This window comes from Suillus discolor (genome assembly GCF_016758755.1).
Source record: "Suillus discolor strain FC423 chromosome Unknown F5147scaffold_125, whole genome shotgun sequence".
NCBI classification, from domain to species: domain Eukaryota; kingdom Fungi; phylum Basidiomycota; class Agaricomycetes; order Boletales; family Suillaceae; genus Suillus; species Suillus discolor.
The window spans coordinates 48,743-71,679 of record NW_024541372.1 but is presented as its reverse complement, the minus strand read 5'-3'; the positions used below and the strand labels follow the sequence as shown (position 1 = coordinate 71,679).

General features: G+C 47.9%; 7 protein-coding genes across 7 annotated transcripts; 3 read left to right on the top strand and 4 right to left on the bottom strand.

Moving 5' to 3' along the window:
• Positions 1-168: 168 nt before the first annotated feature.
• F5147DRAFT_781117 (uncharacterized protein) lies at positions 169-2,025 on the top strand (the record flags this gene model as incomplete). Its single annotated transcript, XM_041442573.1, has 7 exons — positions 169-627; positions 681-800; positions 854-937; positions 993-1,124; positions 1,177-1,284; positions 1,337-1,842; positions 1,893-2,025. 7 exons carry the CDS (start codon positions 169-171, stop codon positions 2,023-2,025), a joined length of 1,542 nt encoding a protein of 513 aa, XP_041285438.1.
• Positions 2,026-9,669: 7,644 nt separating this feature from the next.
• On the top strand, positions 9,670-10,683 carry F5147DRAFT_841351 (kinase-like domain-containing protein). The gene is made up of 6 exons (XM_041444369.1): positions 9,670-9,735; positions 9,787-9,969; positions 10,018-10,048; positions 10,102-10,139; positions 10,194-10,394; positions 10,447-10,683. The coding sequence occupies exons 4-6, from the start codon at positions 10,136-10,138 to the stop codon at positions 10,650-10,652; spliced, it is 411 nt and encodes a 136-aa protein (XP_041285437.1). The 5' UTR covers positions 9,670-9,735; positions 9,787-9,969; positions 10,018-10,048; positions 10,102-10,135; the 3' UTR covers positions 10,653-10,683.
• A 39-nt stretch (positions 10,684-10,722) lies between these two features.
• Positions 10,723-12,534, bottom strand: F5147DRAFT_727213 (kinase-like domain-containing protein). Its single transcript, XM_041439245.1, is given in 10 exon segments — positions 10,723-11,132; positions 11,185-11,394; positions 11,462-11,499; positions 11,552-11,582; positions 11,634-11,819; positions 11,871-11,933; positions 11,984-12,104; positions 12,151-12,293; positions 12,346-12,412; positions 12,425-12,534. The coding sequence occupies 9 exon segments, from the start codon at positions 12,379-12,381 to the stop codon at positions 10,908-10,910; spliced, it is 1,053 nt and encodes a 350-aa protein (XP_041285436.1). The 5' UTR covers positions 12,382-12,412; positions 12,425-12,534; the 3' UTR covers positions 10,723-10,907.
• A 2,896-nt stretch (positions 12,535-15,430) lies between these two features.
• Positions 15,431-16,764, bottom strand: F5147DRAFT_727204 (kinase-like domain-containing protein; the record flags this gene model as incomplete). Its single annotated transcript, XM_041439244.1, has 6 exons — positions 15,431-15,884; positions 15,937-15,963; positions 16,086-16,295; positions 16,354-16,416; positions 16,468-16,585; positions 16,640-16,764. The coding sequence occupies 6 exons, from the start codon at positions 16,762-16,764 to the stop codon at positions 15,660-15,662; spliced, it is 768 nt and encodes a 255-aa protein (XP_041285435.1). The 3' UTR covers positions 15,431-15,659.
• Positions 16,765-16,882: 118 nt separating this feature from the next.
• Positions 16,883-17,414, top strand: F5147DRAFT_727201 (uncharacterized protein). The gene is made up of 2 exons (XM_041439243.1): positions 16,883-17,234; positions 17,291-17,414. Exon 1 carries the CDS (start codon positions 16,952-16,954, stop codon positions 17,204-17,206), a length of 255 nt encoding a protein of 84 aa, XP_041285434.1. The 5' UTR covers positions 16,883-16,951; the 3' UTR covers positions 17,207-17,234; positions 17,291-17,414.
• A 237-nt stretch (positions 17,415-17,651) lies between these two features.
• F5147DRAFT_587833 (kinase-like protein) lies at positions 17,652-18,544 on the bottom strand (the record flags this gene model as incomplete). Its single annotated transcript, XM_041432036.1, has 5 exons — positions 17,652-17,867; positions 17,917-18,126; positions 18,184-18,221; positions 18,279-18,309; positions 18,365-18,544. The coding sequence occupies 5 exons, from the start codon at positions 18,542-18,544 to the stop codon at positions 17,652-17,654; spliced, it is 675 nt and encodes a 224-aa protein (XP_041285433.1).
• A 2,185-nt stretch (positions 18,545-20,729) lies between these two features.
• On the bottom strand, positions 20,730-21,924 carry F5147DRAFT_727195 (histone-fold-containing protein; the record flags this gene model as incomplete). The annotated part of the gene is made up of 5 exons (XM_041439242.1): positions 20,730-21,075; positions 21,194-21,280; positions 21,332-21,558; positions 21,656-21,701; positions 21,754-21,924. 5 exons carry the CDS (start codon positions 21,922-21,924, stop codon positions 21,031-21,033), a joined length of 576 nt encoding a protein of 191 aa, XP_041285432.1. The 3' UTR covers positions 20,730-21,030.
• Between the last annotated feature and the right edge of the window lie 1,013 nt (positions 21,925-22,937).

Genomic DNA, 22,937 nt, shown 5'->3' with positions numbered 1-22,937 from the left:
AATTTAGACCCCATCTCCCTCCTGTCTGATTTGTCTTGATGTGTGAGAATTGACGAATCTCGGTTGGGTGAATTGAATTGAATTAACATAAACTCAATTAAGTGTGTTTTAGACTTTTGAACCAACTCGCAGCACTGGTTGTCCTGCTCCCTCACTGTCTGCGACATCATGATCTCACAGCATCCTGTGCGTGCTCGCAGGAAACCACAAGCTAGGCAAACGACAGCAAATGGTCTACTCACACCTGGTGATGCCCTGCTTGGCCGAGGCAGGAGCATGTCAGCCAGCAGCAGAGGATCTCGACCGCCTTCAGCATGTGGTTCACAACCGCGTGGTAATATCAGTCGCGCACGCTCACCTCTAGCAGCCCATCCACCATTGGCCTCAACTGAGATAGCTCAGATTGCTGCCATAGCTCCCATCAGCATTCCATGTACGCCATCATCCGATGGCTCCCTCGACGAACCTATAACTATCGGTGTGCGTCGCCAAAGGGTGGATTCCGGTGTGAGTCTGGGTTGCCCTGTTACCCTTACGCCCCGCAGCACGAAACGGCTTAAAGTCTATGCAAATCAAATTGCGGAGGAAGTTGGTGTTCCAATCACCAGTCTTCACGAGTTTATCAATGTATGTATTTTTTTTAACTTGCTGTAAATGTACATGATTTAATGTTCCTTCAGTGTGGAGGCATATACCAGATGCTTGTCAGGATCGTAGCCCTTGTGCTCAAGAATGACGATGACGAAAAACTTAGATTGCTCGCCAATCTGAAAGAGTTACTGGGCTCTAAAGATTTCAAGGTATTATTTGCCGTGTCTGCACACATCACGAGTCTGACTTATCATTTAATGAGTCTGCACTTCAAAACCGTCTGACCGCATGCATGCTTTCGCCCAATATCACTGCATACGTGACAGATACACACCCGCAGATCTTGGTAGATTCTTTCCGATGCTACGAATGGAAATTGAAGCAAACTGACACCGTGACAGAAATTCATCAAGAAACACCAAGATGTATTCAAAGTTCCGGCATTGCTGTTCGAAGACGTGGAACTCACCGCACTTTTTGCTAAGGTCGTCAGCAAGTCTCTCTCTACAATCCGTGGCAATATGAAATCTAAGGTGCGTAGCGCTAATAACAATCGCAAATTTTTCTGAAATAATATTTTTTCAGTTGACTGCATCTATTGCTAAACGCACCAGTATCACAGACGTGGCCAGATCTTTCGCCCATGGTTGTATTGAAGTTGACGCAGCTCATTGGAACAGGCTCGCGTTTTTGGTATGTTTTTATCACAACGAATATTATATAGATAGTAACCTCTCGAGACTAGCGACACTGCTTGCGTGTCTACTTACTCGGCACTGGTAACTACAAAACCGTGCCTCTGCGTACTCTTTACTCCCCCCTGCTTGTACCTTCTCTTCCGAAAGAAGTCCGCCAAAAAATCGGACCACAGCTTGGCATCGACATCGATGAGATAGAGCACAACATGCTCGACGGTGACGCCGAAGAGGACGACAATGACACTGATGCCTTTCAAGATGATATCGCTCATGAAAATGCAGCCCCCAGGAATGTTGATGGCGACGATGGCCATGATGGGAATGAGAACGTTGATGCAGATGCGGACCACAATAAGGACGACGCAGACTTCGAGGCTGATGTGAACGACGCGGCGGACATTAATGTGGACGGATCGGTCGTTACAGAGAAAGACTTCTATATGGCGGGAAGGTTTTGGAATTTTGTAGACTCCTCGCTCACAGGCGCGCGCAAGGCTGCGAAGGAACAAGCAATGGAAGACAAGGGTCTAGCGTATGAGAAAGCATATAGCGAGTAAGTTTCTTGTTACTAGGTGTTGCGCCTTGTTGCTGATTATCACAAAGCATCCTTGTGCAGTACCTACAGCAGGATCTTTCTGATTTTCCTGGAAATACCAAAGTCCCAATGCTCCTCTCCACCAACCGCCCCCAGTGGCAATTGACCATTCAGAACCAACTCCTTTGGAGCCACGCGTAACGCTCGTTTATACTCTGCCTTGACACCATAGTAATCATGCCTGTACCTACTATCTACCAGTAATCTAATATTTTGTGTGGCTCGTTCCATTTATTGTGCACTCTTTCAGTGTGAGGATGGTGTGCGGGTGTCATCTAAGTATATTATATCTGAGAATTCAATCATATCAAGGTATTGAGCATATCTATATACAACATATGAAAGCTACCCTGTGTGACAGGTACGAACGAGATGTCTGTGCTAGATGTGGTATAAGATATATTCAGCACTTGTCATTTCCTATATAGACTAAAGCTCGGGTAACTAATATATTTTGAGTGTCTTGGTGATGTGTCTCAGTGGTCGTTAGTATATTTCTCAAGCCCGGCACATTCTCTCTTCACTAGGACTATAATATATTTATCTCCAATAAGTGGTGCGAAAGTTATGTGACTAAGGTCGTGGAAATATGCGCTACAGCTTACTATTTTTGGGACTGTATAATAGATTTTCGGCAGCAAGTAGTGTATGCTTGCTTGGCAAAATCCGGAGTTTTCCCTGATGGGGTTATGCCATATCCACTATTTCGTGATTTTTGCCTACAGCACTCAATTCAAAGTAATTGCCTACTTGACTGGGTAAGTTCTACATACTATACTATCATATCCCTGTTGACATTCAACATCGACTCTTCTGTATTCCTTTCTTTCGTTTGTCATCACGGACTCTATAGCACGCACCTTATCATTACTTTGTATCACGTTGTTTGTACCTCAGCGCTTCTTTCACCAACGCTGAGGTACAGTTCATGTTTACTTTGCACGCCGCCTTTCACTTACGATGTTTCATCTCTAGACTTGTTCCTTTAGGTACTATGAATGTTAGCGCTTCTTTCACCAACGCTGAGACTTGTTCCTTTAGCTTTCACGTTCCTACAGGTTATGAGCCCTGGCTTAACCCAAAGCCAGACACAGAAACTCTGAACACGCTCACGCGCTGCTTGCCGCTCTCATCTTACTCTTCTCCACGATGGTATCGTCATGGGAAAACATGATCACATTCCCGAGCTGCTTGGAACGGAAAATTATGTTGGTTGGGCCACCAAAATGCAATACGCACTCGCCTGCGAAGATCTTTGGTGTCACATCAACACGAAGGCCGAACCAGGGGATCTTCTTGGGCTACCTTCAATTATGCCTGCACCTGTTGATCCTGTCAACCCCACGACCGCCGAGACGACAGCAATGCGTGAATGGTTGCTCCAGGATATGAAGGCTAAGGAGCTCGTTACTCGGCGGCTCAGTTCCCCGGTATCATCGCTCATTCCCCGCTCGCACACTGTTACAGCACGTAAAGCATGGCAAATCCTACAGGAACACTTCAATTGTACCAACATGAGCGCCCAGTACCTTCTTCGTCAACAAGTACAGGCGCTCCATATGAAAGACTCTGCAGACGCCACGAATTACATCGCGCAACACGCTGTTTTCCGCGAACACTTACTTGATGCGGGTGCTCCCTGGGGAGAAACCGACGCAATCTATCATATGCTGATGGGCCTTCCTCATACGCCCATTTGGCAGCAGTTTAAGTCCTTACTCGAGCAACGCATGCACAATGAGTCCATGGCCAGCGCATCCGCCACTGCTACCAACCCCGTTGTACGCACTTTTACCTTTGAAAGTTGTGTGTCTCACATCACGTCTGAAGCTGCAAGACACGTTGTAACGCAGCACGCTCATTCTTCTCGTCCAGGTTCTGAGTATGCTAATGCTGCTACTACTTCCACTGCAAGCGGTACCAACACCATCACTGGACTGCGCATGCACAAGCACAACCCTCAGGGGGTGTTTTGCACCACGCCTGGTTGCAACAAAGGCGATCACGATCATGTGCACTGCTATGGGAAGGGCGGCGGGATGGAAGGACAGGCTCCCTGGATGAAAAATAAGGCGAGGAAAGATGCGGTCTCTGCAGCTGCCATCACAGTCCCTACACCAGCACCTGCACCTCCCAGTACCGTCACACCCGCCATTGCAGCTGCAGGCGTCGCCGGTCTAATGAGCCTCATGGAGAATATGTCTTTTGCGTCCATCGCTGAAGTCCCTGACGAAGTTTCTTGCGTCACTGGCCTCCCCTTCACCATGATTCTTGACTCCGGTACTACCCTCACGCTTGTCAAAGACCGTCGATTCTTCCACACCTACTCCTCAGAGAACACCGTGCCCGTGACCACCGCAAACCACGGGATACTCCAAACGACTGGGCGCGGGAGCTGTGTGGTCTGGTGGATGATTGGCGGATGTCGTCTCCGAGTCCGCTTATCGAACTGTCTTCATGCACCGGGGCACTCCTCAATCTCTTATCGGTTAGTTGCATGAACGCCAAGGGGTGGGACGTTAATTTCCGATCGAACATGACATGTGAGTTAGTGTTTAAGGGAACATCGCTGGGATCCATTCCCACCACAGGCAAACTGTATGCGCCTGATGTTGAGTTCATCCCATTTGACACCCTTACACCTACACCTGCTCCTGAACCGCTGATTTCTGCATTCGTGCACGTGCCTCTCACGCTGGACCTCTGGCATGCACGCATCGGTCATATTGGCAAGGAAGCGGTCATGCGACTGAGTTGTGTTGCCAAGGGCATCACGCTGGATACCTCTACTCCACTGTCTCACTGCGAATCCTGCATCTTTGCGAAGCATCCGCATCTACCCTTTCACTCATCTGAGACCGAACGCGCCTCCTCCTTCCTTGAGCTCATCCACGCAGATGTCTGTGGACCCATTCCAACCATCACACCTCACGGAAAACGTTACTTCGTGATTTTCCTTGACGATCATACTCACGCACTCGACCTCCAGCTACTCGCATCCAAGGATCAAGCACTGGAGGCATGGCGGACATTACGGGCACGTTGGGATAACTTGTCCAGGCTACGTGTGAAGGTGTTCCGGTCAGACAACGGGGGGGAATTTTTGAATGACGCTTTTACCAAGGATCTTGAGGAGACCGGAGTCCAACGTCAACGCTCTGCCCCATATGCTCATCAGCAGAATGGTAAAGCAGAGAGGGTGATGCGTATGATCGAAGGTCGTATGTATGCGATGTTGGACTTTGCGTGTCTACCTCCATCGCTGTGGGGTGAGGCAGCACTCACGGCGTGCTACCTGTTCAACCAGACGGAATCGTGGGCACTACCTCCAGGGAAAACGCCATATGAGATGTTGCATGGGACTCAACCTAATCTAGGTCACCTTTGCATTTTTGGTGCAAGATGTTTTGCACGCATTCCTCCTGAACTGCAGGATAAGCTTGGACTGCGCTCGAGGGAAACCGTTTTCATGGGGTACCCACCTGGGGTCAAGGCATGGCGATGCCGTGATGCAATCACCGGCGCTTTCTTCAATTCCTGGGACATCATCTTCAATGAAAGTCTTCTAAATCGACATTCCTCCGACAGCGACGATGATGAGGATATGCCTACCATTCCCGCACCACCAGCACCCTCTTCCGCTGTCGCCCCTGCACCACCTCCTGTCCCGCCTCATGTCAACATCATCCGTCGATCTGGTCGAGTACCTGTCCCCACGGAGAAAGGGCAATCTCTCAAGGAGCAAATCGCGAAAGACAAGGCACGACTCACGCGTCAACGCGACCTTCGTGCAGCTCGTGTCACCGGAGTGCCTCCTCCTCATCCCAGCATGGATCCTCCACCTGCGCCCATTGTCCCAGTTCCCACTCACATGCCTGACCCGCCACCTCTCCCTCCCATCGACCCAGACGCTATCCTCCCCAACAATGAAGAAGTTGGCTTTCCCCAGGTCATTGCATCCCTCATCATTGCTGAAGTTGCCTGTCTCTCGGTGCGTAGCGACACGCGTCGCAATCCCCACGCACCCGGGTATGACCTCAAGGTACCTCCCGCGACCTACGATGAGGCAATGCAGCGACCAGACCACGAGCACTGGCTGGCGGCTATGCATAAAGAAATGAACCTGATGTCAGAAATGGAAGTATATGAGCTCGTGCCACTACCTGATGATCGTCGGGCCATCGGATGCCGGTGGGTGTTGGAGTTCAAGGAGGACTTGAAGGGCGGACCTGTTTTCAAGGCGAGGTTAGTGGCACAGGGCTTTTCTCAAATCCCGGGAGTCGACTTTGGTCGCACTTTTGCTCCCGTGGCTAAATCCACCTCCATCTGGGTACTTTCAGCCTACGCTGCAGCCAACGACTGGGAACTTGACTGTTTTGACGCGAGGCGTGCCTTCTTATGGGGGAAACTCCAAGAGGACGTCTACATGCGTCAACCCCCGGGTTTTGAGCGCGATGGTCCTGATGGCCTCCGTCTGGTTGCTCACCTGCTCTCTTCCTTATATGGTCTCAAGCAAGCCGCTTTCGACTGGTACGAACTCCTTCGTGAAGTACTGTCACGTCTCGGTTTCTTGCATTGCGATGCTGACTACGCCGTTTTCATCTTTGATCGCGTCAACGGCGAGGGGGTGAGAGTAATCTGCATCATCGCATGGCATGTAGACGATGGACTTGCGGGTTCAAACAACCATATGTTCCTTGACCAGATGAAGGCGCAAATTGCAGAGCGGTTTGGCATCACTGACCTTGGACCCGTGACGAAGTATCTCGGCATTCAGTTCGTTCGGGATCGACAGACCCGTGAGCTATGGATGCATCAAGGAGACTATATTGCGTATCTGCTGGCAGAGCATGGCATGTCGGATTGCAACCCAGTGGCGCTGCCCATGGATCCCTCCTTCCCTTTCGGCCGTCCAACCGACGTGTTTCCCCATGTCGACGATCTTCAGACAGAATATCGCAAGCTCATTGGGGAGCTCCTTTACTTGGCCATGTATACCCGTCCCGATATTGCCCTCACCGTCATGCGATTGGCGCAACACAACATCCTCGCCAAACCCAAGCATCATGCAGCCGCCAAACACGTCCTTCGATATCTCGCCGGTACAAAGCTCCTCCGTGCGCACTACGGGGGTGCAGGTGTCAATCCAAGCCTGCACGGATTCTCTGACTCTGATTGGGCCTCCTGCCCTGAGGATCGCATATCGATCTCGGGGTATGTCTGGTTCTTCAACGGCGGGCCCATCTCCCACTCCGCGAAGAAGCAGACAATGCAGGTGCTATCGTCAACCGAAGCCGAGTATATGGCGCTCACCTCAGCCATTCAGGACGGGCTCTGGCTCCAGTCCTTCTTCGGATGCCTCAGCATCCCCCTCTCCTTGCCACTACAGCTGTTCGCGGACAATGCAGGCGCCATAGCTCTGTTGAAGGAGGCCGCGAACCACATCAGAACGAAACATATCGATCTCCGATATCATTTCATCCGTCGCCACATTGAGGACAAGACGTTCCTGCCTGTCTGGTTGTCGACTCACAAGAACACAGCCAACATATTCACCAAAGTCTTACCTCGTCCAGCTTTCACTCATCACCGGTCCGGTCTCGCGCTCGTGTCGTGTTAAATAGAATTTCTTCATTGTCTCATTGAGGGGGTGTGTTGACATTCAACATCGACTCTTCTGTATTCCTTTCTTTCATTTGTCATCACGGACTCTATAGCACGCACCTTATCATTACTTTGTATCACGTTGTTTGTACCTCAGCGCTTCTTTCACCAACGCTGAGGTACAGTTCATGTTTACTTTGCACGCCGCCTTTCACTTAGTGCTGCCGCGGTCCGGTCCAGAACCACGGTTCGAACCGGACTTTTGGTCCGGTTCTCTGTGGTTCGGTCCATGGTGCCCTCACCAGCCAGAACCGGACCGGAAAGCGGTTCTGGGTATTGGACCTTCACTAGTGGTCCGGTTCTGGTTCGACTTTCCCGAACCTTCCCAAACCGTTCCTTGACCTTCGAATTCCCTCGACTTCGACACCAACCATGACAACATCAGTGTCCATGTCGACATCAAAACACCATCTTCGAGATTTGCATTATTTGTTAATCAGGCTACTGTTAGCCTTTTTGAAGGTAAGTACTAATCAATTTATTCTCAAGACTCTGACATATGTTTACCTATATCACAGATATCTACTTGTTCTAGTCTATATGCTTCCTGGATAGTCATGATCCTCCACCGGTTCTCAACTCTAACAGATCTCCTTGGATATTGTCGCTCTGTGGTGTTAGGCTATGTGCCATGCATAAAACAGGGTGCCGACCAAAAAACTGTGAGTTATTTGCCTGACGATGTCTGAAGACTGCTGTGCTCTGAACGAAGGTCGCAAACGGGAGGGCTCGTCTTGAGGCAGTGATGAGTACTATTCAAACTTAAGTACCCTACCGGTCTCTAACTCCAGATGTATTCTTAGTTTGACAAATATTATCAAGCGCCTCCAGCCCCAGGACCACATCCCAAGGAGCCAGAGGCCATGTCATCAACAACGAAAGCTTCGATTCGTTATGGTGCTTCCTGGATGCGCGACGCTATCATGGAACGTCAAGCTACAGACCATCGCACGCGCGATCCTCATCAAGAGCTCTCTGCATACCTTACTTCACCATTGGAGGAGACTGATGATGTTGTGGCATGGTGAGGTGTAAGTCAGCCCTCAAATTCATTGTTCCCCGCTTACATTCTTGATTAGTTACATTCGCTGCAGTACCCAACACTAGCTCGTGTTGCATGTGATTACCTGCCCATTCAAGGCAGTTCTGTTCCCTCTGAACACACTTTCTCCAGCACAGGCATCACATCAACTCTGCGCCGCAACGCACTCGCATCATCCACTTTCTCCATGCTACAATTGATGAAGGCAGCCTATAAGAATGGACATGTGTCAGCAGCAGTAGAGGCAGAAGGGTATGCAGTTGGTATGCAGTTAGACTAGCTACCCAATGTCATGTAGATGTCTTGTGAATGTTTTTTCCGTTGCTTGAAAAATTTTCGGTTCGGTTTGCGTTCGGACCAGACAAGAACCGGACCGGACCATTGAGAACCGTTCTCAATGGTCTGGTTCTGGGTTCGACAATTTTAAAGAACCGAACCATGGTTCGGTTCTTGGTTCTCGTCAAGGACCCTCTGAACCGGACCGAACCGGACCACGGCAGCACTACTTTCACTTACGATGTTTCATCTCTAGACTTGTTCCTTTAGGTACTATGAATGTTAGCGCTTCTTTCACCAATGCTGAGACTTGTTCCTTTAGCTTTCACGTTCCTACAATCCCAAGTCAAATGAAACAAATACGTTGAGAAATGGTGGAGATCGTGTGTTCAGCGTGACAGCATGGTTCGGTGTCACCTGTTAAGCGAGCTTGGCCCTGCAGTAGTACTGGAGGATCTGGTGATGTTTGGAAGCGTTCTTTTTTTTTTTTTTTGAATCCAATTTATGTCCTTCAATTGCAGAGTTGTACTCTATGTAGGACACTACTTTCTAAACTAAGGGACCCCCGGTGTCCCTTTTTACATCCCCGAGTGCGCGAATGCCCTGACGTAGGGCGTACCCCCATCAGTCCGCCGTTCCCGCCGGCCGTTTTAGACGCGCCACTCTGATGGGGGGGGGGATGATTTATGAATGCTCTACGTGTTGATGTACTGTCTGTGGAAGCGTTCTTGGTCTCGACGATCTCAGGATTCTGAGGTAATTGTGCACTCGATCGAAAATTCACAATATTAACCACCTTTTAGGTTGCGGTCAAATTAGCCAGGGTTCCTCAAGCAAACGACACGGAACTGGTGAATAGGACAAGCAAGGTAGGAGAAAAAACGAACTGAAAGTCATCGTGTTCATCGATTTGAACTCAGAGGATTCGTCGCGAGGCTTATGTTTGGATTACCTTAGAGCATGAAAATATTCTTACTTTCAATGGTGTTGTTGATGGCTTTGGGCCACTCCCTGCCCTAGTTTCTCCATAGATGGAAAATGGATCGCTCGATGATTATCTGAAAAGGGGACGTGTTCCTTCCAAGGCCGACAAACTGAGAATGGTACGCACTGTATCTCGCAACATCGGACGAGTTCTGACATGTCTTTAGTTGAGACAGATGGCGGCCGGCCTCAAGTATTGTGCATCTATATTTTTTTCTGTATCTGATCAGAAACGCTCACTGACTTGTTAGTACATGACAAAGAAGTGGTCCGTGGCGATTTAAGATGTGTACATGTTAAAAGTCGTAGCTACGATGTCTCCTCGATTTACAGACCAATGTTCCCGATGGGAGGCTCAATCTTGCAGACTTCGGTCTCTCAATGATCCTTTCGGAAGCACAAAACTCCACCTTCAGTTCGTGCCATCCAGGAAATGTGCAGTGGATGGCGCCTGAGATGCTTGCTATGCCTGAGCAAGGGGAGGTGGCGATACCAACCAAGGCCGCCGATGTTTACTCATATGCTTGCATCATGCTTCAGGTGTGTTGTTCCCCATTCGATTCCATGTAAGTTACCGTGCTATAATGTGCAGCTGCTTTGTGGAGGTACGCCTTACCTCCGGCTAACGCAAGCGAACCACGTTGTTGCAGCAAGAATGGCAGGAACAGAGCCCTTCCGTCAATTCACTGATATCGAAGACGTACACAAGGAGTATTCGTTGAAATGCGTATCTGTCAGGTCCAGAGATCGACCAGTGGCTTCTGCGGTTGTAAAGCAGAGTAACAACAATACAATGAACTAGCCTAGGATGCTGTGTATTCGGAACGACATTTATATGTTTCCCGATTTATCACTGCCTTGTTTACATATACTATGAGGAATGGTATTGCATGCAGTCTGCTAGCGCATTAGTATTGCTCCTACATAAATACAAATACAGCTAGTGTATCATACGACACTGAGAAGTGAGAGCGGACACCGAGCAATATGATATATGATAGGAGACACTCTCAGTCAACATAAGAACAAGAAAGATGACCACTTCAAAACCGAGACCTTATGCAGACGAAGTTTCATTTGACAGTGCTTCTTGAAGATAGTTTATTACCTCTTCTACTGACGGCCGAAGCTCACTCTCCGTTGACCAGCACCGCCGCATAAAATCCAGGTGATTAGGCTCGATCTCGACGGAGGAGTCAATGGGCTCTGTGCGTTTGAACTTGGCAGAAATGACGTGTATAGCAGACTTCAGCCACCAGTAAGGCTGTTTCCCATGTAGGACCTGCACACAGGCGATGTTAGTGTCACTAGCCAGCCCACGCGAGACCACGAACCTGAAGCATGATACCGCCGAGAGCGTATATGTCAGTAGATTTCGTTGCGCATTGTATGGGTTGGTCTTCTGGGGGGTCAACAAGCTCTGGAGCGACCCAACGTACTGCACCGGTATGGTAGGAAAAGGCGGGGTTGGATTGTACCATGATATTGGAGATACCAAAATCTGCAAGACGAGGGGATCCATCGGCAGCAACCAGAACATTACCCTACAATTACCATAAGATGATTCAATCTGGTTGTACGGTGTGGTATGGGTAAAATGTGTGAACTTACGTTGGTGAGGTCGCCGTGTATGACGTTATGGTCGTGGACTGCAGAAAACAAAGTTATATTTGTGACATCCATAGTTAATTCAATACTCACGGTATTGGAGTCCCTCTGCAATTTGTTTAAGCTATTGAAAACGTAGTAAGTTCCCGTACTCGGCTTCATGGATAAGACTCACCAGCCGAAGCCTATCTATCATCGAGAGGGTCTCATGTGCATGCTCAAGGTAAGATTCCAAAGTTCCGTTCGGCATCCAGGGGGAAACAAATGCGCGAAATGGGCCGAACTGCTCTACGGTGCCATGCAAGGGCAATACATATTGATGCTTCAACTTGGCCCATATACGGGTCTCGCGGTCGAAGTTCTGCGTCTCAAAAGTTCAGATATGCGGCCGTCAGACTGGACCCCAATGTACCTTGTTGATTATGAAAATGTCAGAATCACTCAGACTTGGGAATCGTGGGTATTTGACTGCCACCTGAAATCATAATCAGGAGACAGGCAGAAAAAGTAAGTCTATTGAAATACCTCATCCGAGCTTTCGCCCCGGTTCCATGTACACTTGTAAACATCTCCAAGACCACCCGAGGCGGTTGGGTAACTGGTTTGCCTGTTTATATCACCTAGTTTGATACAGGGAACACTACTACTGTTCCATGTTTATAAAGTCCTGCTGAGGAAAAGAAAAGACATACGAGGCTTCCGTAGGGAGGTGCCCACTTGAAACATGATCGTCGGAAGTTCTATTGGGAGTGTCAACACTCGGGGTCTGGCTTGCGGGACTGTCCTCAGCGTAATGCTGAATACAAGGTGCCTGGCCACTTGGCGCACGGCTAACCTGTTGAAGTGAGATGGATGAATGACTCCACGGACAATGTCAACAAACATACAAGATCATGAAATAGCTGTTGCAAACGTTCGAGCATGCTGACGGGAAATCAGTGGGAAACAGTGCTGTTCCCCAAAACCGATGAACTACAGTCTTTTATGCAGAAAACACTAGTCCGGCCATGTCGCAAGGATATCCTACCGATAATTACGGTGGAAGGAGGCTGCGTAGGGTCGAACTGAGGACACCACGACTGATACTGGTCGAAGCAACGCTGTGGATGAATTCGATCAATGATGAACACCCTTCCACTACATCGGACGCTCGTATCAGCAGGCGTCAACTCGCTTCTGATCTATGGCGGACAATGAAACGTGTTGTCAGGGATGTGAAGAGCACTGGCAGCACTGGAAAGAGTAGTAATTGCGCAAGGGAACACTTACTCTCGGGGGCTTTGTTAGCAATAGATAATCATCGTGGCAAAGAGATAGCGCTTCGAGAAAGATGTCATGATAGTTCTAACTTCCCCGGATACAAAACGTTGTTAACACGAGTCAGTCGTTCAGTGAGGGTCATATTGTATTCTTGAAGGCTTCAGCCAAATTGAAGAAATTGACGGCTTGTGCGATCAGCCTTCTCTCAGTCAGTCTTGACTGAGAAAAGCAACTGATGACTGACTGCGATGAATTGACTCGTCCCATTCTGCCTGCACCAATAATTTTTGAATCGCTTGTTCATATAGTAATAAGGCGTGCAAGGCGTCTTTAACGCTTGCACAGGACCTGAAAGAAACATGCCCACGGGTGACAAGTTCTAAGGTGAAGAGTCGCAACAACCTGTGCTGTTGTTCAACCGATCACCAAGGAAATTGGCAACTGGGCCATGTTGAAACCGCGCTTTAGTCGCGAGGTTTTTATGCAATATGACTCATGGCCCAAGATACGGAACAAATCGGGGATGTAAGGTGGCGTGTGGTGGCGTGTGGAGGTAAGGTTCCGTAGTTTTGCTTCTTGTGTAATTCGATCATCCAGCGTTGATGCTCAGGTGTTTGCAAGCGAACCTATGAGGAAGTCAGTCCTCCACCTTAATCGATTAATCAATCATGAAGGCTTTTCTTCGTTCAAATCACCAATATTCGCAGCTAGATGTCTTGGGCTTGCATAACAAGACCTGCATCTCCTGACTATCGTGTAGACGCCGATTTTCAGCTCATGAGTGACACAAGTCGCCTGCACAGCTCGAAAACCCTAAGGCTTCGTACGCAGACCTAGATCGAACGTTTTCAGCATGTTATTCAATACTAATTTGTACATACCTTCACGATTGCCGCTGCAAGAGAAGTTTCGAAATCATTGTCCGGCACTGGTTTCTAATAGTACCACGCAACTTGAATGAATGGATAAAGTGTCAATAGGCTAGGGCACAAGATCCACTGTGGTGGCAAGAGGTGGCTGAAAAGACGTTTGCCTGCCTTCCTCCCCGTGACACAGAGTAACACCTATTCTTCCCTCGGGAAACCAGTCAAATAAAATCAGCATTGGCAGAGAAACCTCCCATGCTTGTCAACGCACACACGTACAGATTGGAGCTAGGGACCTTTATGCCTTAAGGCGGCGTCAACGTCCCTGCAGCCGCACGGACCATTGTACAGCATCGATTAAAACATAGAATAGCCACACACCTCGAAGCACGACACAGTATGTAGTGTCCACCGTAGGGCCCTGCCCCAGGACAATAAGCAAGGGAAAAACCCTAGGCACCAGGATCACCCGCAATGCGACGCTGGCATGAACGATGCACGACTCCTGATCGATGATCGTTCAACGTTCAACTCTATCTCTCCACATCTCGCACCACAATATTCCCCTGTGCCTTTGCCCGACACCATGCTGACGGAGTGCGCGTTTATCTATTCAACACATGTCAGACTACATACATGATACACCGGCACACTTACAAGAAGTTAGCGCTATATGTCTGGCGTGTAATCTTCGAGCGCAAACGACAATAAATAAGATTTTTTTTTTTAAAAAAAAAAAAAGACATGCTCACTGAGTGACGCTTGCGCGCATGATCGATGAGGTAAGTAGCGTGCGTCGTTTACAAATACGTCTGCCCGGCGGCGACTTCCCGAAAAGGGTCAGTAAAACACCCTCCGGCTAAAACCGATTATGTATGTACCAAATAATAAACCGTCAATGATATATATGTAGTACATTTCTATCTATTATCTGGAGCGATTTCCAATTGGTGTCAATGCCATGTGCGCGCTCCACTTTGGGTTGATTCATATCACCTTGATCGATCGTTCTCATTCGACCCTCGTCGCGGGCGGAGTTCGAATTCCAACATTCCTAATTCTAATCATTACCACGGCGTCTACTAGCTGCACCTTCCACGGCATTACATTAATGTGGGCATTCAAAATGCCTCTCCGTACTCACTCGATAAGAATCGCTTCTGGAAAATGTCGGTTTTGGTTTTGTTCCTCTCGCTACAGACAGTGAAGACACTAGCAGTGTGATGGATCTTCCCGCGTCCGTCTTCACTTTCGGACGTAGCTGCCACTTGCGCTCCGAGAACAAAGGCTCCTTGAAATTCATTTCGATCTCCCCATTCTCCTTTCGCACCTCCTGCGTGCTCTTTTCATGGCGTCGCTGGCATTCAAAATGCTACCGACCTTACGTGGTTTGTGCCGATTCCTGTGGAATCAGAAGACACTGTTGGCGATTTGACCGTCTCCGTCTACCAGAACAGAATCGTACTTCATTTCCGATTCTCAGAGCAGATACTCCCAGAATTCAACCAGTCAAAAAAGGTTTAGTACGGAACGCGTGTGTCTGCATCACGAGTCTTCATCGCAGGTTAGTAGAAGTGTAAATTCCCAAGACATGACAAAGACACTACAGTACTACCTGCCTCGCATTACCTTCACCCTCAATCCAGCGGGTTCAAGCTGGATGGTCAACCGAAAGCAGTTTCCATGTGCGAGGTCATAGAGGCTTTTTCGAGAACCGGGGAGAAGAGACAACGGCTAACGTAGTATACTATTATAAATCAATATTAATCAATGCGCAACCGTCCGAAGGGGACAGGAGCGCTTATAAATAAAATCGATTAGCGATCGATCAGCTCTCTGAATGATCTGATCCTAGGAAGTTCAGAACATCGACGGCAGAAGGGCGATGTCCTATATCACCCCAGCATCTCTCAATGAAATCCCAGAAAGAACCTGCGTCGTGCGGACTTGATGGTTTTGTAGGCTTCTTACCCTTCAGTATCAGGACAATGACTTGATGATCGCTTCGCACATCTGCATAGGGTGGTCTGCCTGTCATAACCTATGGAATCTTTAGTCGCAAATTAACGCAGCCACTAGGGAACGTCTCGAACCTGAAGCATGATGCATCCCAAGGAATAAATATCGCTGGCTGATTGTGGAGTCAATGACTCTTCGTTCTCGGACACCTCGAATAGCTCTGGCGCAGCCCACCGCACGTTGCTTCTGATGTATGAAGTCCCCGAGAGCTCAGAACACATTGTGAGAATTCCATGGTCTGCTACGTGGGCATTGTGGTCTGAATCTATCAGAATGTTGTTCTGGCGTTTCAGATCAGAGCTAGAAGGCAGGTATCAGACAACTAGTACATACGGCGGTAAGGTCGCCGTGGACAACCCCCTTCGAGTGGACTGTAATGCCGTTACTTATTGTTTTCACAAACTATTGAGAATTCCACATACGGTAGCTGATGGCTGCAGCGACTTGCCGCAACTAAGGTTCCAATGAATATCATGATGTACCAGCACTTCTGAGATACCACTCACAATCCGAAGCTTTTGTTCCATGGTCATTTCCGTGAAATGGTGTTCAATATATGTGGTGAGCGAGCCGTTGTGTATCCAGGGGGAAACCATCGCTGGAAGTAGTCCAAATTCATGACTGAAACCGAGCAGAGGCAAAAGATTTTCGTGATGCAGTTGCTTCCGTGCACGAAAATCACCCAAGAGTCTCTGAAGATGTGAGGTTTGAGCAAGCGCATCACATGTACAGGGAAAACCGATAACGTACTTGAGTCACTCTGACCCTGAATTCGTCACCTGCGACATCGATCCTTATAGATTTGACTGCTACCTGTTGACATGGATTCAGATTGCTGGACAGTCATACGTGTAGCATACTTGCCTCCAGGCCTGGACGGTTGGGTGCGATATAGGTGCATTTCCACACATCCCCGAAACTACCGTGCGCTATTGGATGAGGCGCCGAGTCCTTGGATACGAATCCCGTAAGGTCGGGCAGACTGCATTAAAAGTCGCATGAGGAAGTGCGTTGCCACAAGGTATTATGAACTTACTCGTTGTCGGGGTCCATCCCACTAGTGGTGGCTATCATAACAGACGAGCTGCTTCTCCACCACAACAGCTTCCTCCTGACATTCTCTAACCAAGACCTGCAGTAGGACAAGAAAGGTAGAATCATTTAGGTTAGTAGGCTCATGGATTGGCTCTTTGAATGAGGCAGGATGAGCGCAGAAACAATAAGATAATATAGTATATTAGAACCTCCTTTTGCAAATATGAATAGTACTTTTCAGATTATTTGGTCAACAGTCTGTCGTGCTAGACGTCCTCACGGTTTCTTCCATTGAATCCGCAATATAGAACCAATGACCGGCTGGCCTTACGTACCGATGGGCTTCCTTCTAGCAGCAATACCCGCACCAATAGTCACTTCCTTTCCGCTTGAATCACCTTCCTTCTCTGGGCGTTCCGCCTCGTCGTGCAGAGCAAATGAATCGACTTCAAGTAGCCCAAACAGAACGTTCTCGTTTGAATGGGCGTTAATGATCGTAAAACTTCATTCTCCGCCAGTGACTACAACATCATATGAACGAGTCAAGTCCTGCGGTGTTTTGCCTTGAAACATTCACATTGCTAGAACAGAATAGCCTGCATGATACTATATCATTTCATTTATTCGCAGGAGACAGATAGAACGGCCGTACTGCCACAGTTTAGGCACATGAACAACACAACCAGGTAGGGGTTGGCAATATTGCAAGCCTTGGAGTGTGCGGATCGAATCATGGATCTCCCAAGTTGGTTCTTCTAAAATCGATGAACCTCCATTTAATGTGCACGGAACCCCAAGAAGTCGATGGCCATACTTGTCTGATACAAAAACGTGATGGAAGGCCATCACTGTAAACGGCAAGCACTAGCGAACGGTCAGACAACGGATAACGTGGCATGGAATTTAACGAAATTAGATCCACAACGTTGTATATGAGTAACCAAACATTCGACAATATCGTGCGATGTCCAATCACCATTGATTATAAGCGAAGACCGTAAAGCTCTCCGGGGTTAACACATAGCATCTCTATAGTGATCCATCAAATCTCGGACATCAGCAATAGGAGGTCGCTGTGATGACTCAGCCCAGCATTGCTCGATAAAGCTCCAGTGACAATCTTCAATAGCAGGGATGTCTGGACGCTTAGGCTTGACACCTTTGAGGATGGCCACAACCACCTGGTGGTCACTGCGAATGTTATAGTACGGCTGCTTGCCCGATAAAACCTGACACAAATGAGAACAAGAGCGCTGTAAATACACGTTGTCGACAGACCTGGTATGCGATGCATCCAAATGAGTAAATGTCACTTTCTAGTTTTGGCGAGCTAGATGCATCCTCGGTGTCCGGAACTTCGAAGAGCTCAGGCGCAGACCATCGTACATTACTCCTGATGTAAGAGGTCCCGTTCAGGTCGGAACATGTAGTCAAGAGCCCATAGTCTGCTACAATAGCTCTTCCTTCGCTATTGATGAGCACATTGCTCTAAGAGGAAACGGAGACGTGAGTAGTGTCACAAATCTGCATACCACAGTTGCTTACACCTGTGAGATCCGCATGAACTACCCCCTCAGAGTGGACTAGGCACCATATACTGTCAGCTTATCTTAATGCAATGCAAAAATGACATGGCATACGATATTGAAGACCAGCAGCTACATCAGCAAGCTGTTACGGCGCTCGTGAGTTGTGGTGCAGCTAATGATCATTGAGGAAGACTTACCAAACCGAACTTGTGAGCCCCAGAGAGAGTCTCATAGTTTTTACCAAGATACGTGCTCAAGGATCCGTTGGTCATCCATGGAAATACGATAGCTGGTACTGGACCAAATCCGTAGGTAATCCCGTACAAGGAAAGAATGTTATCATGACGCAGTAGTTTCCACTTGCGGAAGTCATCCATTAACCTCTACAAATATCTTTATATCATTAAAGCGACATCATGATCATGTCGGCCCACCTCGTTGACAATTTTCTTGAAACTGTCATCCTGAATTTCGATCCTGACACATTTAACCGCCACCTTAAAACTCATCATCAGATATCAGAATTTACTACGAAACTCATACCAACCTCCACATTGCCATCATTGTCTGAGAACATGCATTTCCATACGTCACCGAAACTGCCCTGGGCAGTAGCATAAGCCAATTCCTTCACGACCTTCGCAGTGAGATCGACTGGGCGTCTGAAATTTTTGGTACATGAGTCAGCTTCATTCAAGGTAAAATCAGTCTACTCACTCATTATCATTGGAGCCTACATCCAGGTGTGTCACGCCCGACGTTTCTGTTTCCGGTTGGACCTTCCGCCATTTCTTGGGCAGCACACTCAGGCTGAAAATCCATGCGGAAAAAGTATTCATCTGTCGGCCTGGTAACGTAATGAGGTTGAAACTTTATAGGCCCGGGGGAGCTGAGGTAACCACGAGAACGAGAATAAATACTAGACTTTGCGAAACCTCTGCCCTTATATCGACTTCGAGAGAGGTGGCTGGCTGTAGATTGTATACTAGAACGAGCGCTAGATCCATGGGAGTACATGCCACGATCACAGGAATATGCCGTTGGTGTCAAACGTAAAAACGGACAGCGGTTATGTTGTGTAGATTCAGTCTTGAATCGCTGAGCGCTGAAGTTCTTCAGCCTCAGCTGTGTCCCGCACAGTATCAGAATGCACATAATGTGCCAGAGAAGAGACTCTGGAATTCCATGCTCCTGACCAAACTTTGCAATACAACATTGATATTGTGCTCCGATCATCCCGGGGGTCGCCCAGTAACGTTAATTATATCCGAGGCAGGGCGGCGGCGGCCATCGGATCAGTAATTATACAGCCAAGAGTGCAATGGAACTCTCGTTCCTCGGGAGCCCAGAAAATCGAAGAGGCAAGTTCCTGATAATACAGGAAGCAAATACACGTACTTGAAGCATAATTTCTGAACAAGTCGATATCACATATCGCCTTGACTCGGAGAATCATTACCACTGCAGAAAAAGTCCTTCCTCGATAGTCACACTTTCTTTGATTACTAGCTAGTTGTAAAAGATGTAGTCGCCTAAGACTTCATGTTACACATCATGAGCAGGTTGCCAAAAAAATGGGTATTACTCTTATTCGGCCGAATGCCACTCACGTAGATTCGTTATATCTCGCTAAGCCATTGCAAGATTTGAGTTCACTGTATCGTGACTCATGAGTGACCAACAGTTAAGATGGAGTAAGAAGAATGGCGTACAGCACCAACATTCAAAGCTGCATGCAGAGCTACTAACTAATTATATAATTACCTTGTGATGCCGAAAGAGCTTCAAGCTCGGGTCCCAACTTAGAATCGTCTGCTCGTAGCGATATGCTGGTCTCAAGACGTAATAACACCGGAAGGCAGCCTTGAGATGGGATGGATCGTGTCGGACCCAAGATCGAAACTTGAAAAGTTGAAGACTCACGTAAACTCATCCTGAACTATTCATCACCATATCGTAGTGCGTATCCAGATATCGCGCTGCCGCCTGGTATATTTGTGGGGTCTCTGAATCTTGACTCACGGCTACCGTGATTGGATTCACGGCGTATGTCGCTAGTTCATAGCCATTATCCTATGTAGCTATGAGGCGACGATCATGATACAGAGTACGCATGGGGTGATCGATTGACCAGTCTCACCTTTGAGACTGTCACAAGGCGGTTGGTGACGGATTCAGATTATAGCCATGATTCAATCGATATTGAATGGATCTAGTACTTGATAAACGTCAGAACATATGCGCTGTGGTAGACCGTGCGCGTAATCAGCGGAAAAATTTATAATGTTCACAAAATCAATCATGGCGCGGTAGTAAGTAAACCGTAATTACAAGTTGTAAGGCTTTAGACCATGGCCAATGGTCCTGGCAAACAAATATTGAAGCAGTGGATTAGAAGTACTATTATGCGACTCATCTGGAATACTAATTTTGCTTGGACCGATGCAAGTCACGCTGCCAGAATGTTCAAGAAATTATGTACTGACTTTCTGGAATGAAAGATGAAATGATAAGACGCAGCCATAAGTGTCTCTCTACATAGCCGCCGGCCGTAGTATACTCGTTCCTCTAAGATATTTCTCACGCTTGCAGTGCATGTTGACCAACGACACCGTATAGCATAAAATATGCCACAGGAATGACCTTTCCATTGCTGACTATGGTTCTGAGGAGGCCCTTGGCTCACTAGGGGCAGAGCACGGTGTAGCAAATCTAATCGGTGTAGGTATGACAGTGGATGTCGAACGTCCTACCGCAAAGTGCTGTGATGCTGTTAAAATGGAGACCTTCCTGCGCAACCCGGCGCAACCCTATGTCAAATCTATGATGTGAACTACTATACTTCGGTGGATGTTTGAGTGGGTCACGGTGCATGTATTGCGTTCGATGGCGCTAATAGGGACTGCAGCTGTGAAAAGCAGTTGTTAGAACGTCATACACCCAGCGCGGTTCTCAGGAGTGGGAGAAAACAGGGTCCCAGGAGATAGAATAGAGTCTAACACCACAAAGTGTATCACGATTCTTACCTGATCCAGTACCACTGCCGAGGGCAAATTGCCAGATTCATCGCCTGTATGGTGTTCAGAATCCTGATGAGAAGCAGCTTGACTTGGCTAGATGGAAGTTCATTGAGAGGTACGACAGGTTGTATTGGTAACACGTACACCTGCGACTAAGTTCGTCATACTCGACCCAGATCCTCCCGCAGCACCAGTCCCTGTACCACTCTGAGTCAATCCCGTAAGCCCCTCCTCTCTCGGGACAATGTCTATGAGGAAGTCGAATTGGTCTGACTTCGCAAGCGCCTTGGCAATATCAGCACGCGACAGTGTTCGACGCTTATTTGAGTCAGCAATAATAAATGCACGAGCAGTTATTTCCGAAATAAAGACTTTGATGGGGAAGTTGCGTGAAATTTTATGTGACAAAGTGGGGAAGAGAATGTGAACATCAAGTTTTTGTGACGGAAAGGATAACACCGGACGCACTTTCACACGCTTTGCAAAATAAGATGGGTGCGTCTGCTGCGATCATCTGTGGACGTAGTAAGCGAAAACTCGGCATTGTTTATGACGGAGTGACATACCTTTACGTCTGGATCGCTCTTCATGACTTTCTTAATGCGAGCGAGAGGGAGTGGAGGATGCCTGTAATCTGGTGTCTCTTGCTCTGCTGCATCCACTTGCCGCTGCCAAAATGAACGAAGGAAATCATTGAGGGGCTCCCCGGACTGCACGTATGGGGTGGTGGGCGACATTAAAGAGTAGGTGGGAAGATCTGTCGATCGTATAGGGTATTAGTAACCTTAACCCTAGACTAAGGGCAACCATGATTTATTGGGCTGCTCAACAACTTGGCGCTCAACGTTTCCACGTATCCAACCAGCTTCATTTCTGAAAATTTCCACTTGTCACTTCGTCACATTGGACGCGCTGAATTCAATATGCAGGGTGATGTAGACAAGACTCTTTGTTGCGGAAAACTATACGTGCTGTGACTATGCGGCAGACTCAGTCAAGCTTGGTATGAGTTACAGCTTCAATATGTGCAAGGCTGTGTCTACATATACATAAGGCGGTGCCCTCTATTCACTCTCAATCCCATGGAAAGTGTTTTGGGAGTTCAAGTGGATAGGTCCGTTAATATCCATCTCATTTATTTGCATGTCATGAATAACCATCGTAGTTCGGTTGACTTGGAGAAGTCACACAGTATAGAAGGAACAGCTGTCTTCCATGATGATAGTATACCTAGGGGAGGCGAGAGAAGTTGCAAGTTCATATCGAAGTAGCAAGCTGCGGTGGAGCACTCTAGATGCAAGGTCTTGATGGAAGGTTAGGGTTTATTGCTTGCACGTTTCCAGACCCTTGATCCGTGGACAAATATGTTTTTGGCCATCATCACAGGCAACTACTTCACTATATCCCGCAAACTCCTATCACTGGCAGTCTGTCGATTGCTTTTGATGCATGTGGTGGATTGGCTCTACGTTAAATATGGTTCAATTGCAGCGTGGTGAGTCGCCTAGCGCTCATCTGTATCCATGAAGGAAAATCGTTTATGTACACCAACCTTTCTTACTGTGTCTTTCCCCATGTGCAGTAATAGAGCATGGCCTCTTCATCCTTCATCAGTATCATTTCGTGGTGTTGGTCCATTCTTTGTTTTCAATTCTCAATAGGGCTGGCCGGATCAGATCCATGCATTGGTGGTAAAGATCCGAACGCGGACCATGATGATGTTCCAAACGATGCTGTCAATGGACCATCT

Excerpts from the sequence above, each read along its gene's own strand:
- F5147DRAFT_727213 (XM_041439245.1), bottom strand. The coding sequence starts at position 12,381 with ATGCTCGAACGTTTGCAACAGCTATTTCATGATCTT. Across the intron at positions 12,294-12,345 it reads AACAGCTATTTCATGATCTT|GTTAGCCGTGCGCCAAGTGG; the intron begins GTATGTTTGTTG and ends TCACTTCAACAG. Across the intron at positions 11,934-11,983 it reads GGGGCGAAAGCTCGGATGAG|GTGGCAGTCAAATACCCACG; the intron begins GTATTTCAATAG and ends TTATGATTTCAG.
- F5147DRAFT_727201 (XM_041439243.1), top strand. The coding sequence starts at position 16,952 with ATGACCGGCTGGCCTTACGTACCGATGGGCTTCCTTCTAGCAGCAATA.
- F5147DRAFT_841351 (XM_041444369.1), top strand. Across the intron at positions 10,395-10,446 it reads TTGCATCATGCTTCAGGTGT|TTTGTGGAGGTACGCCTTAC; the intron begins GTTGTTCCCCAT and ends ATGTGCAGCTGC.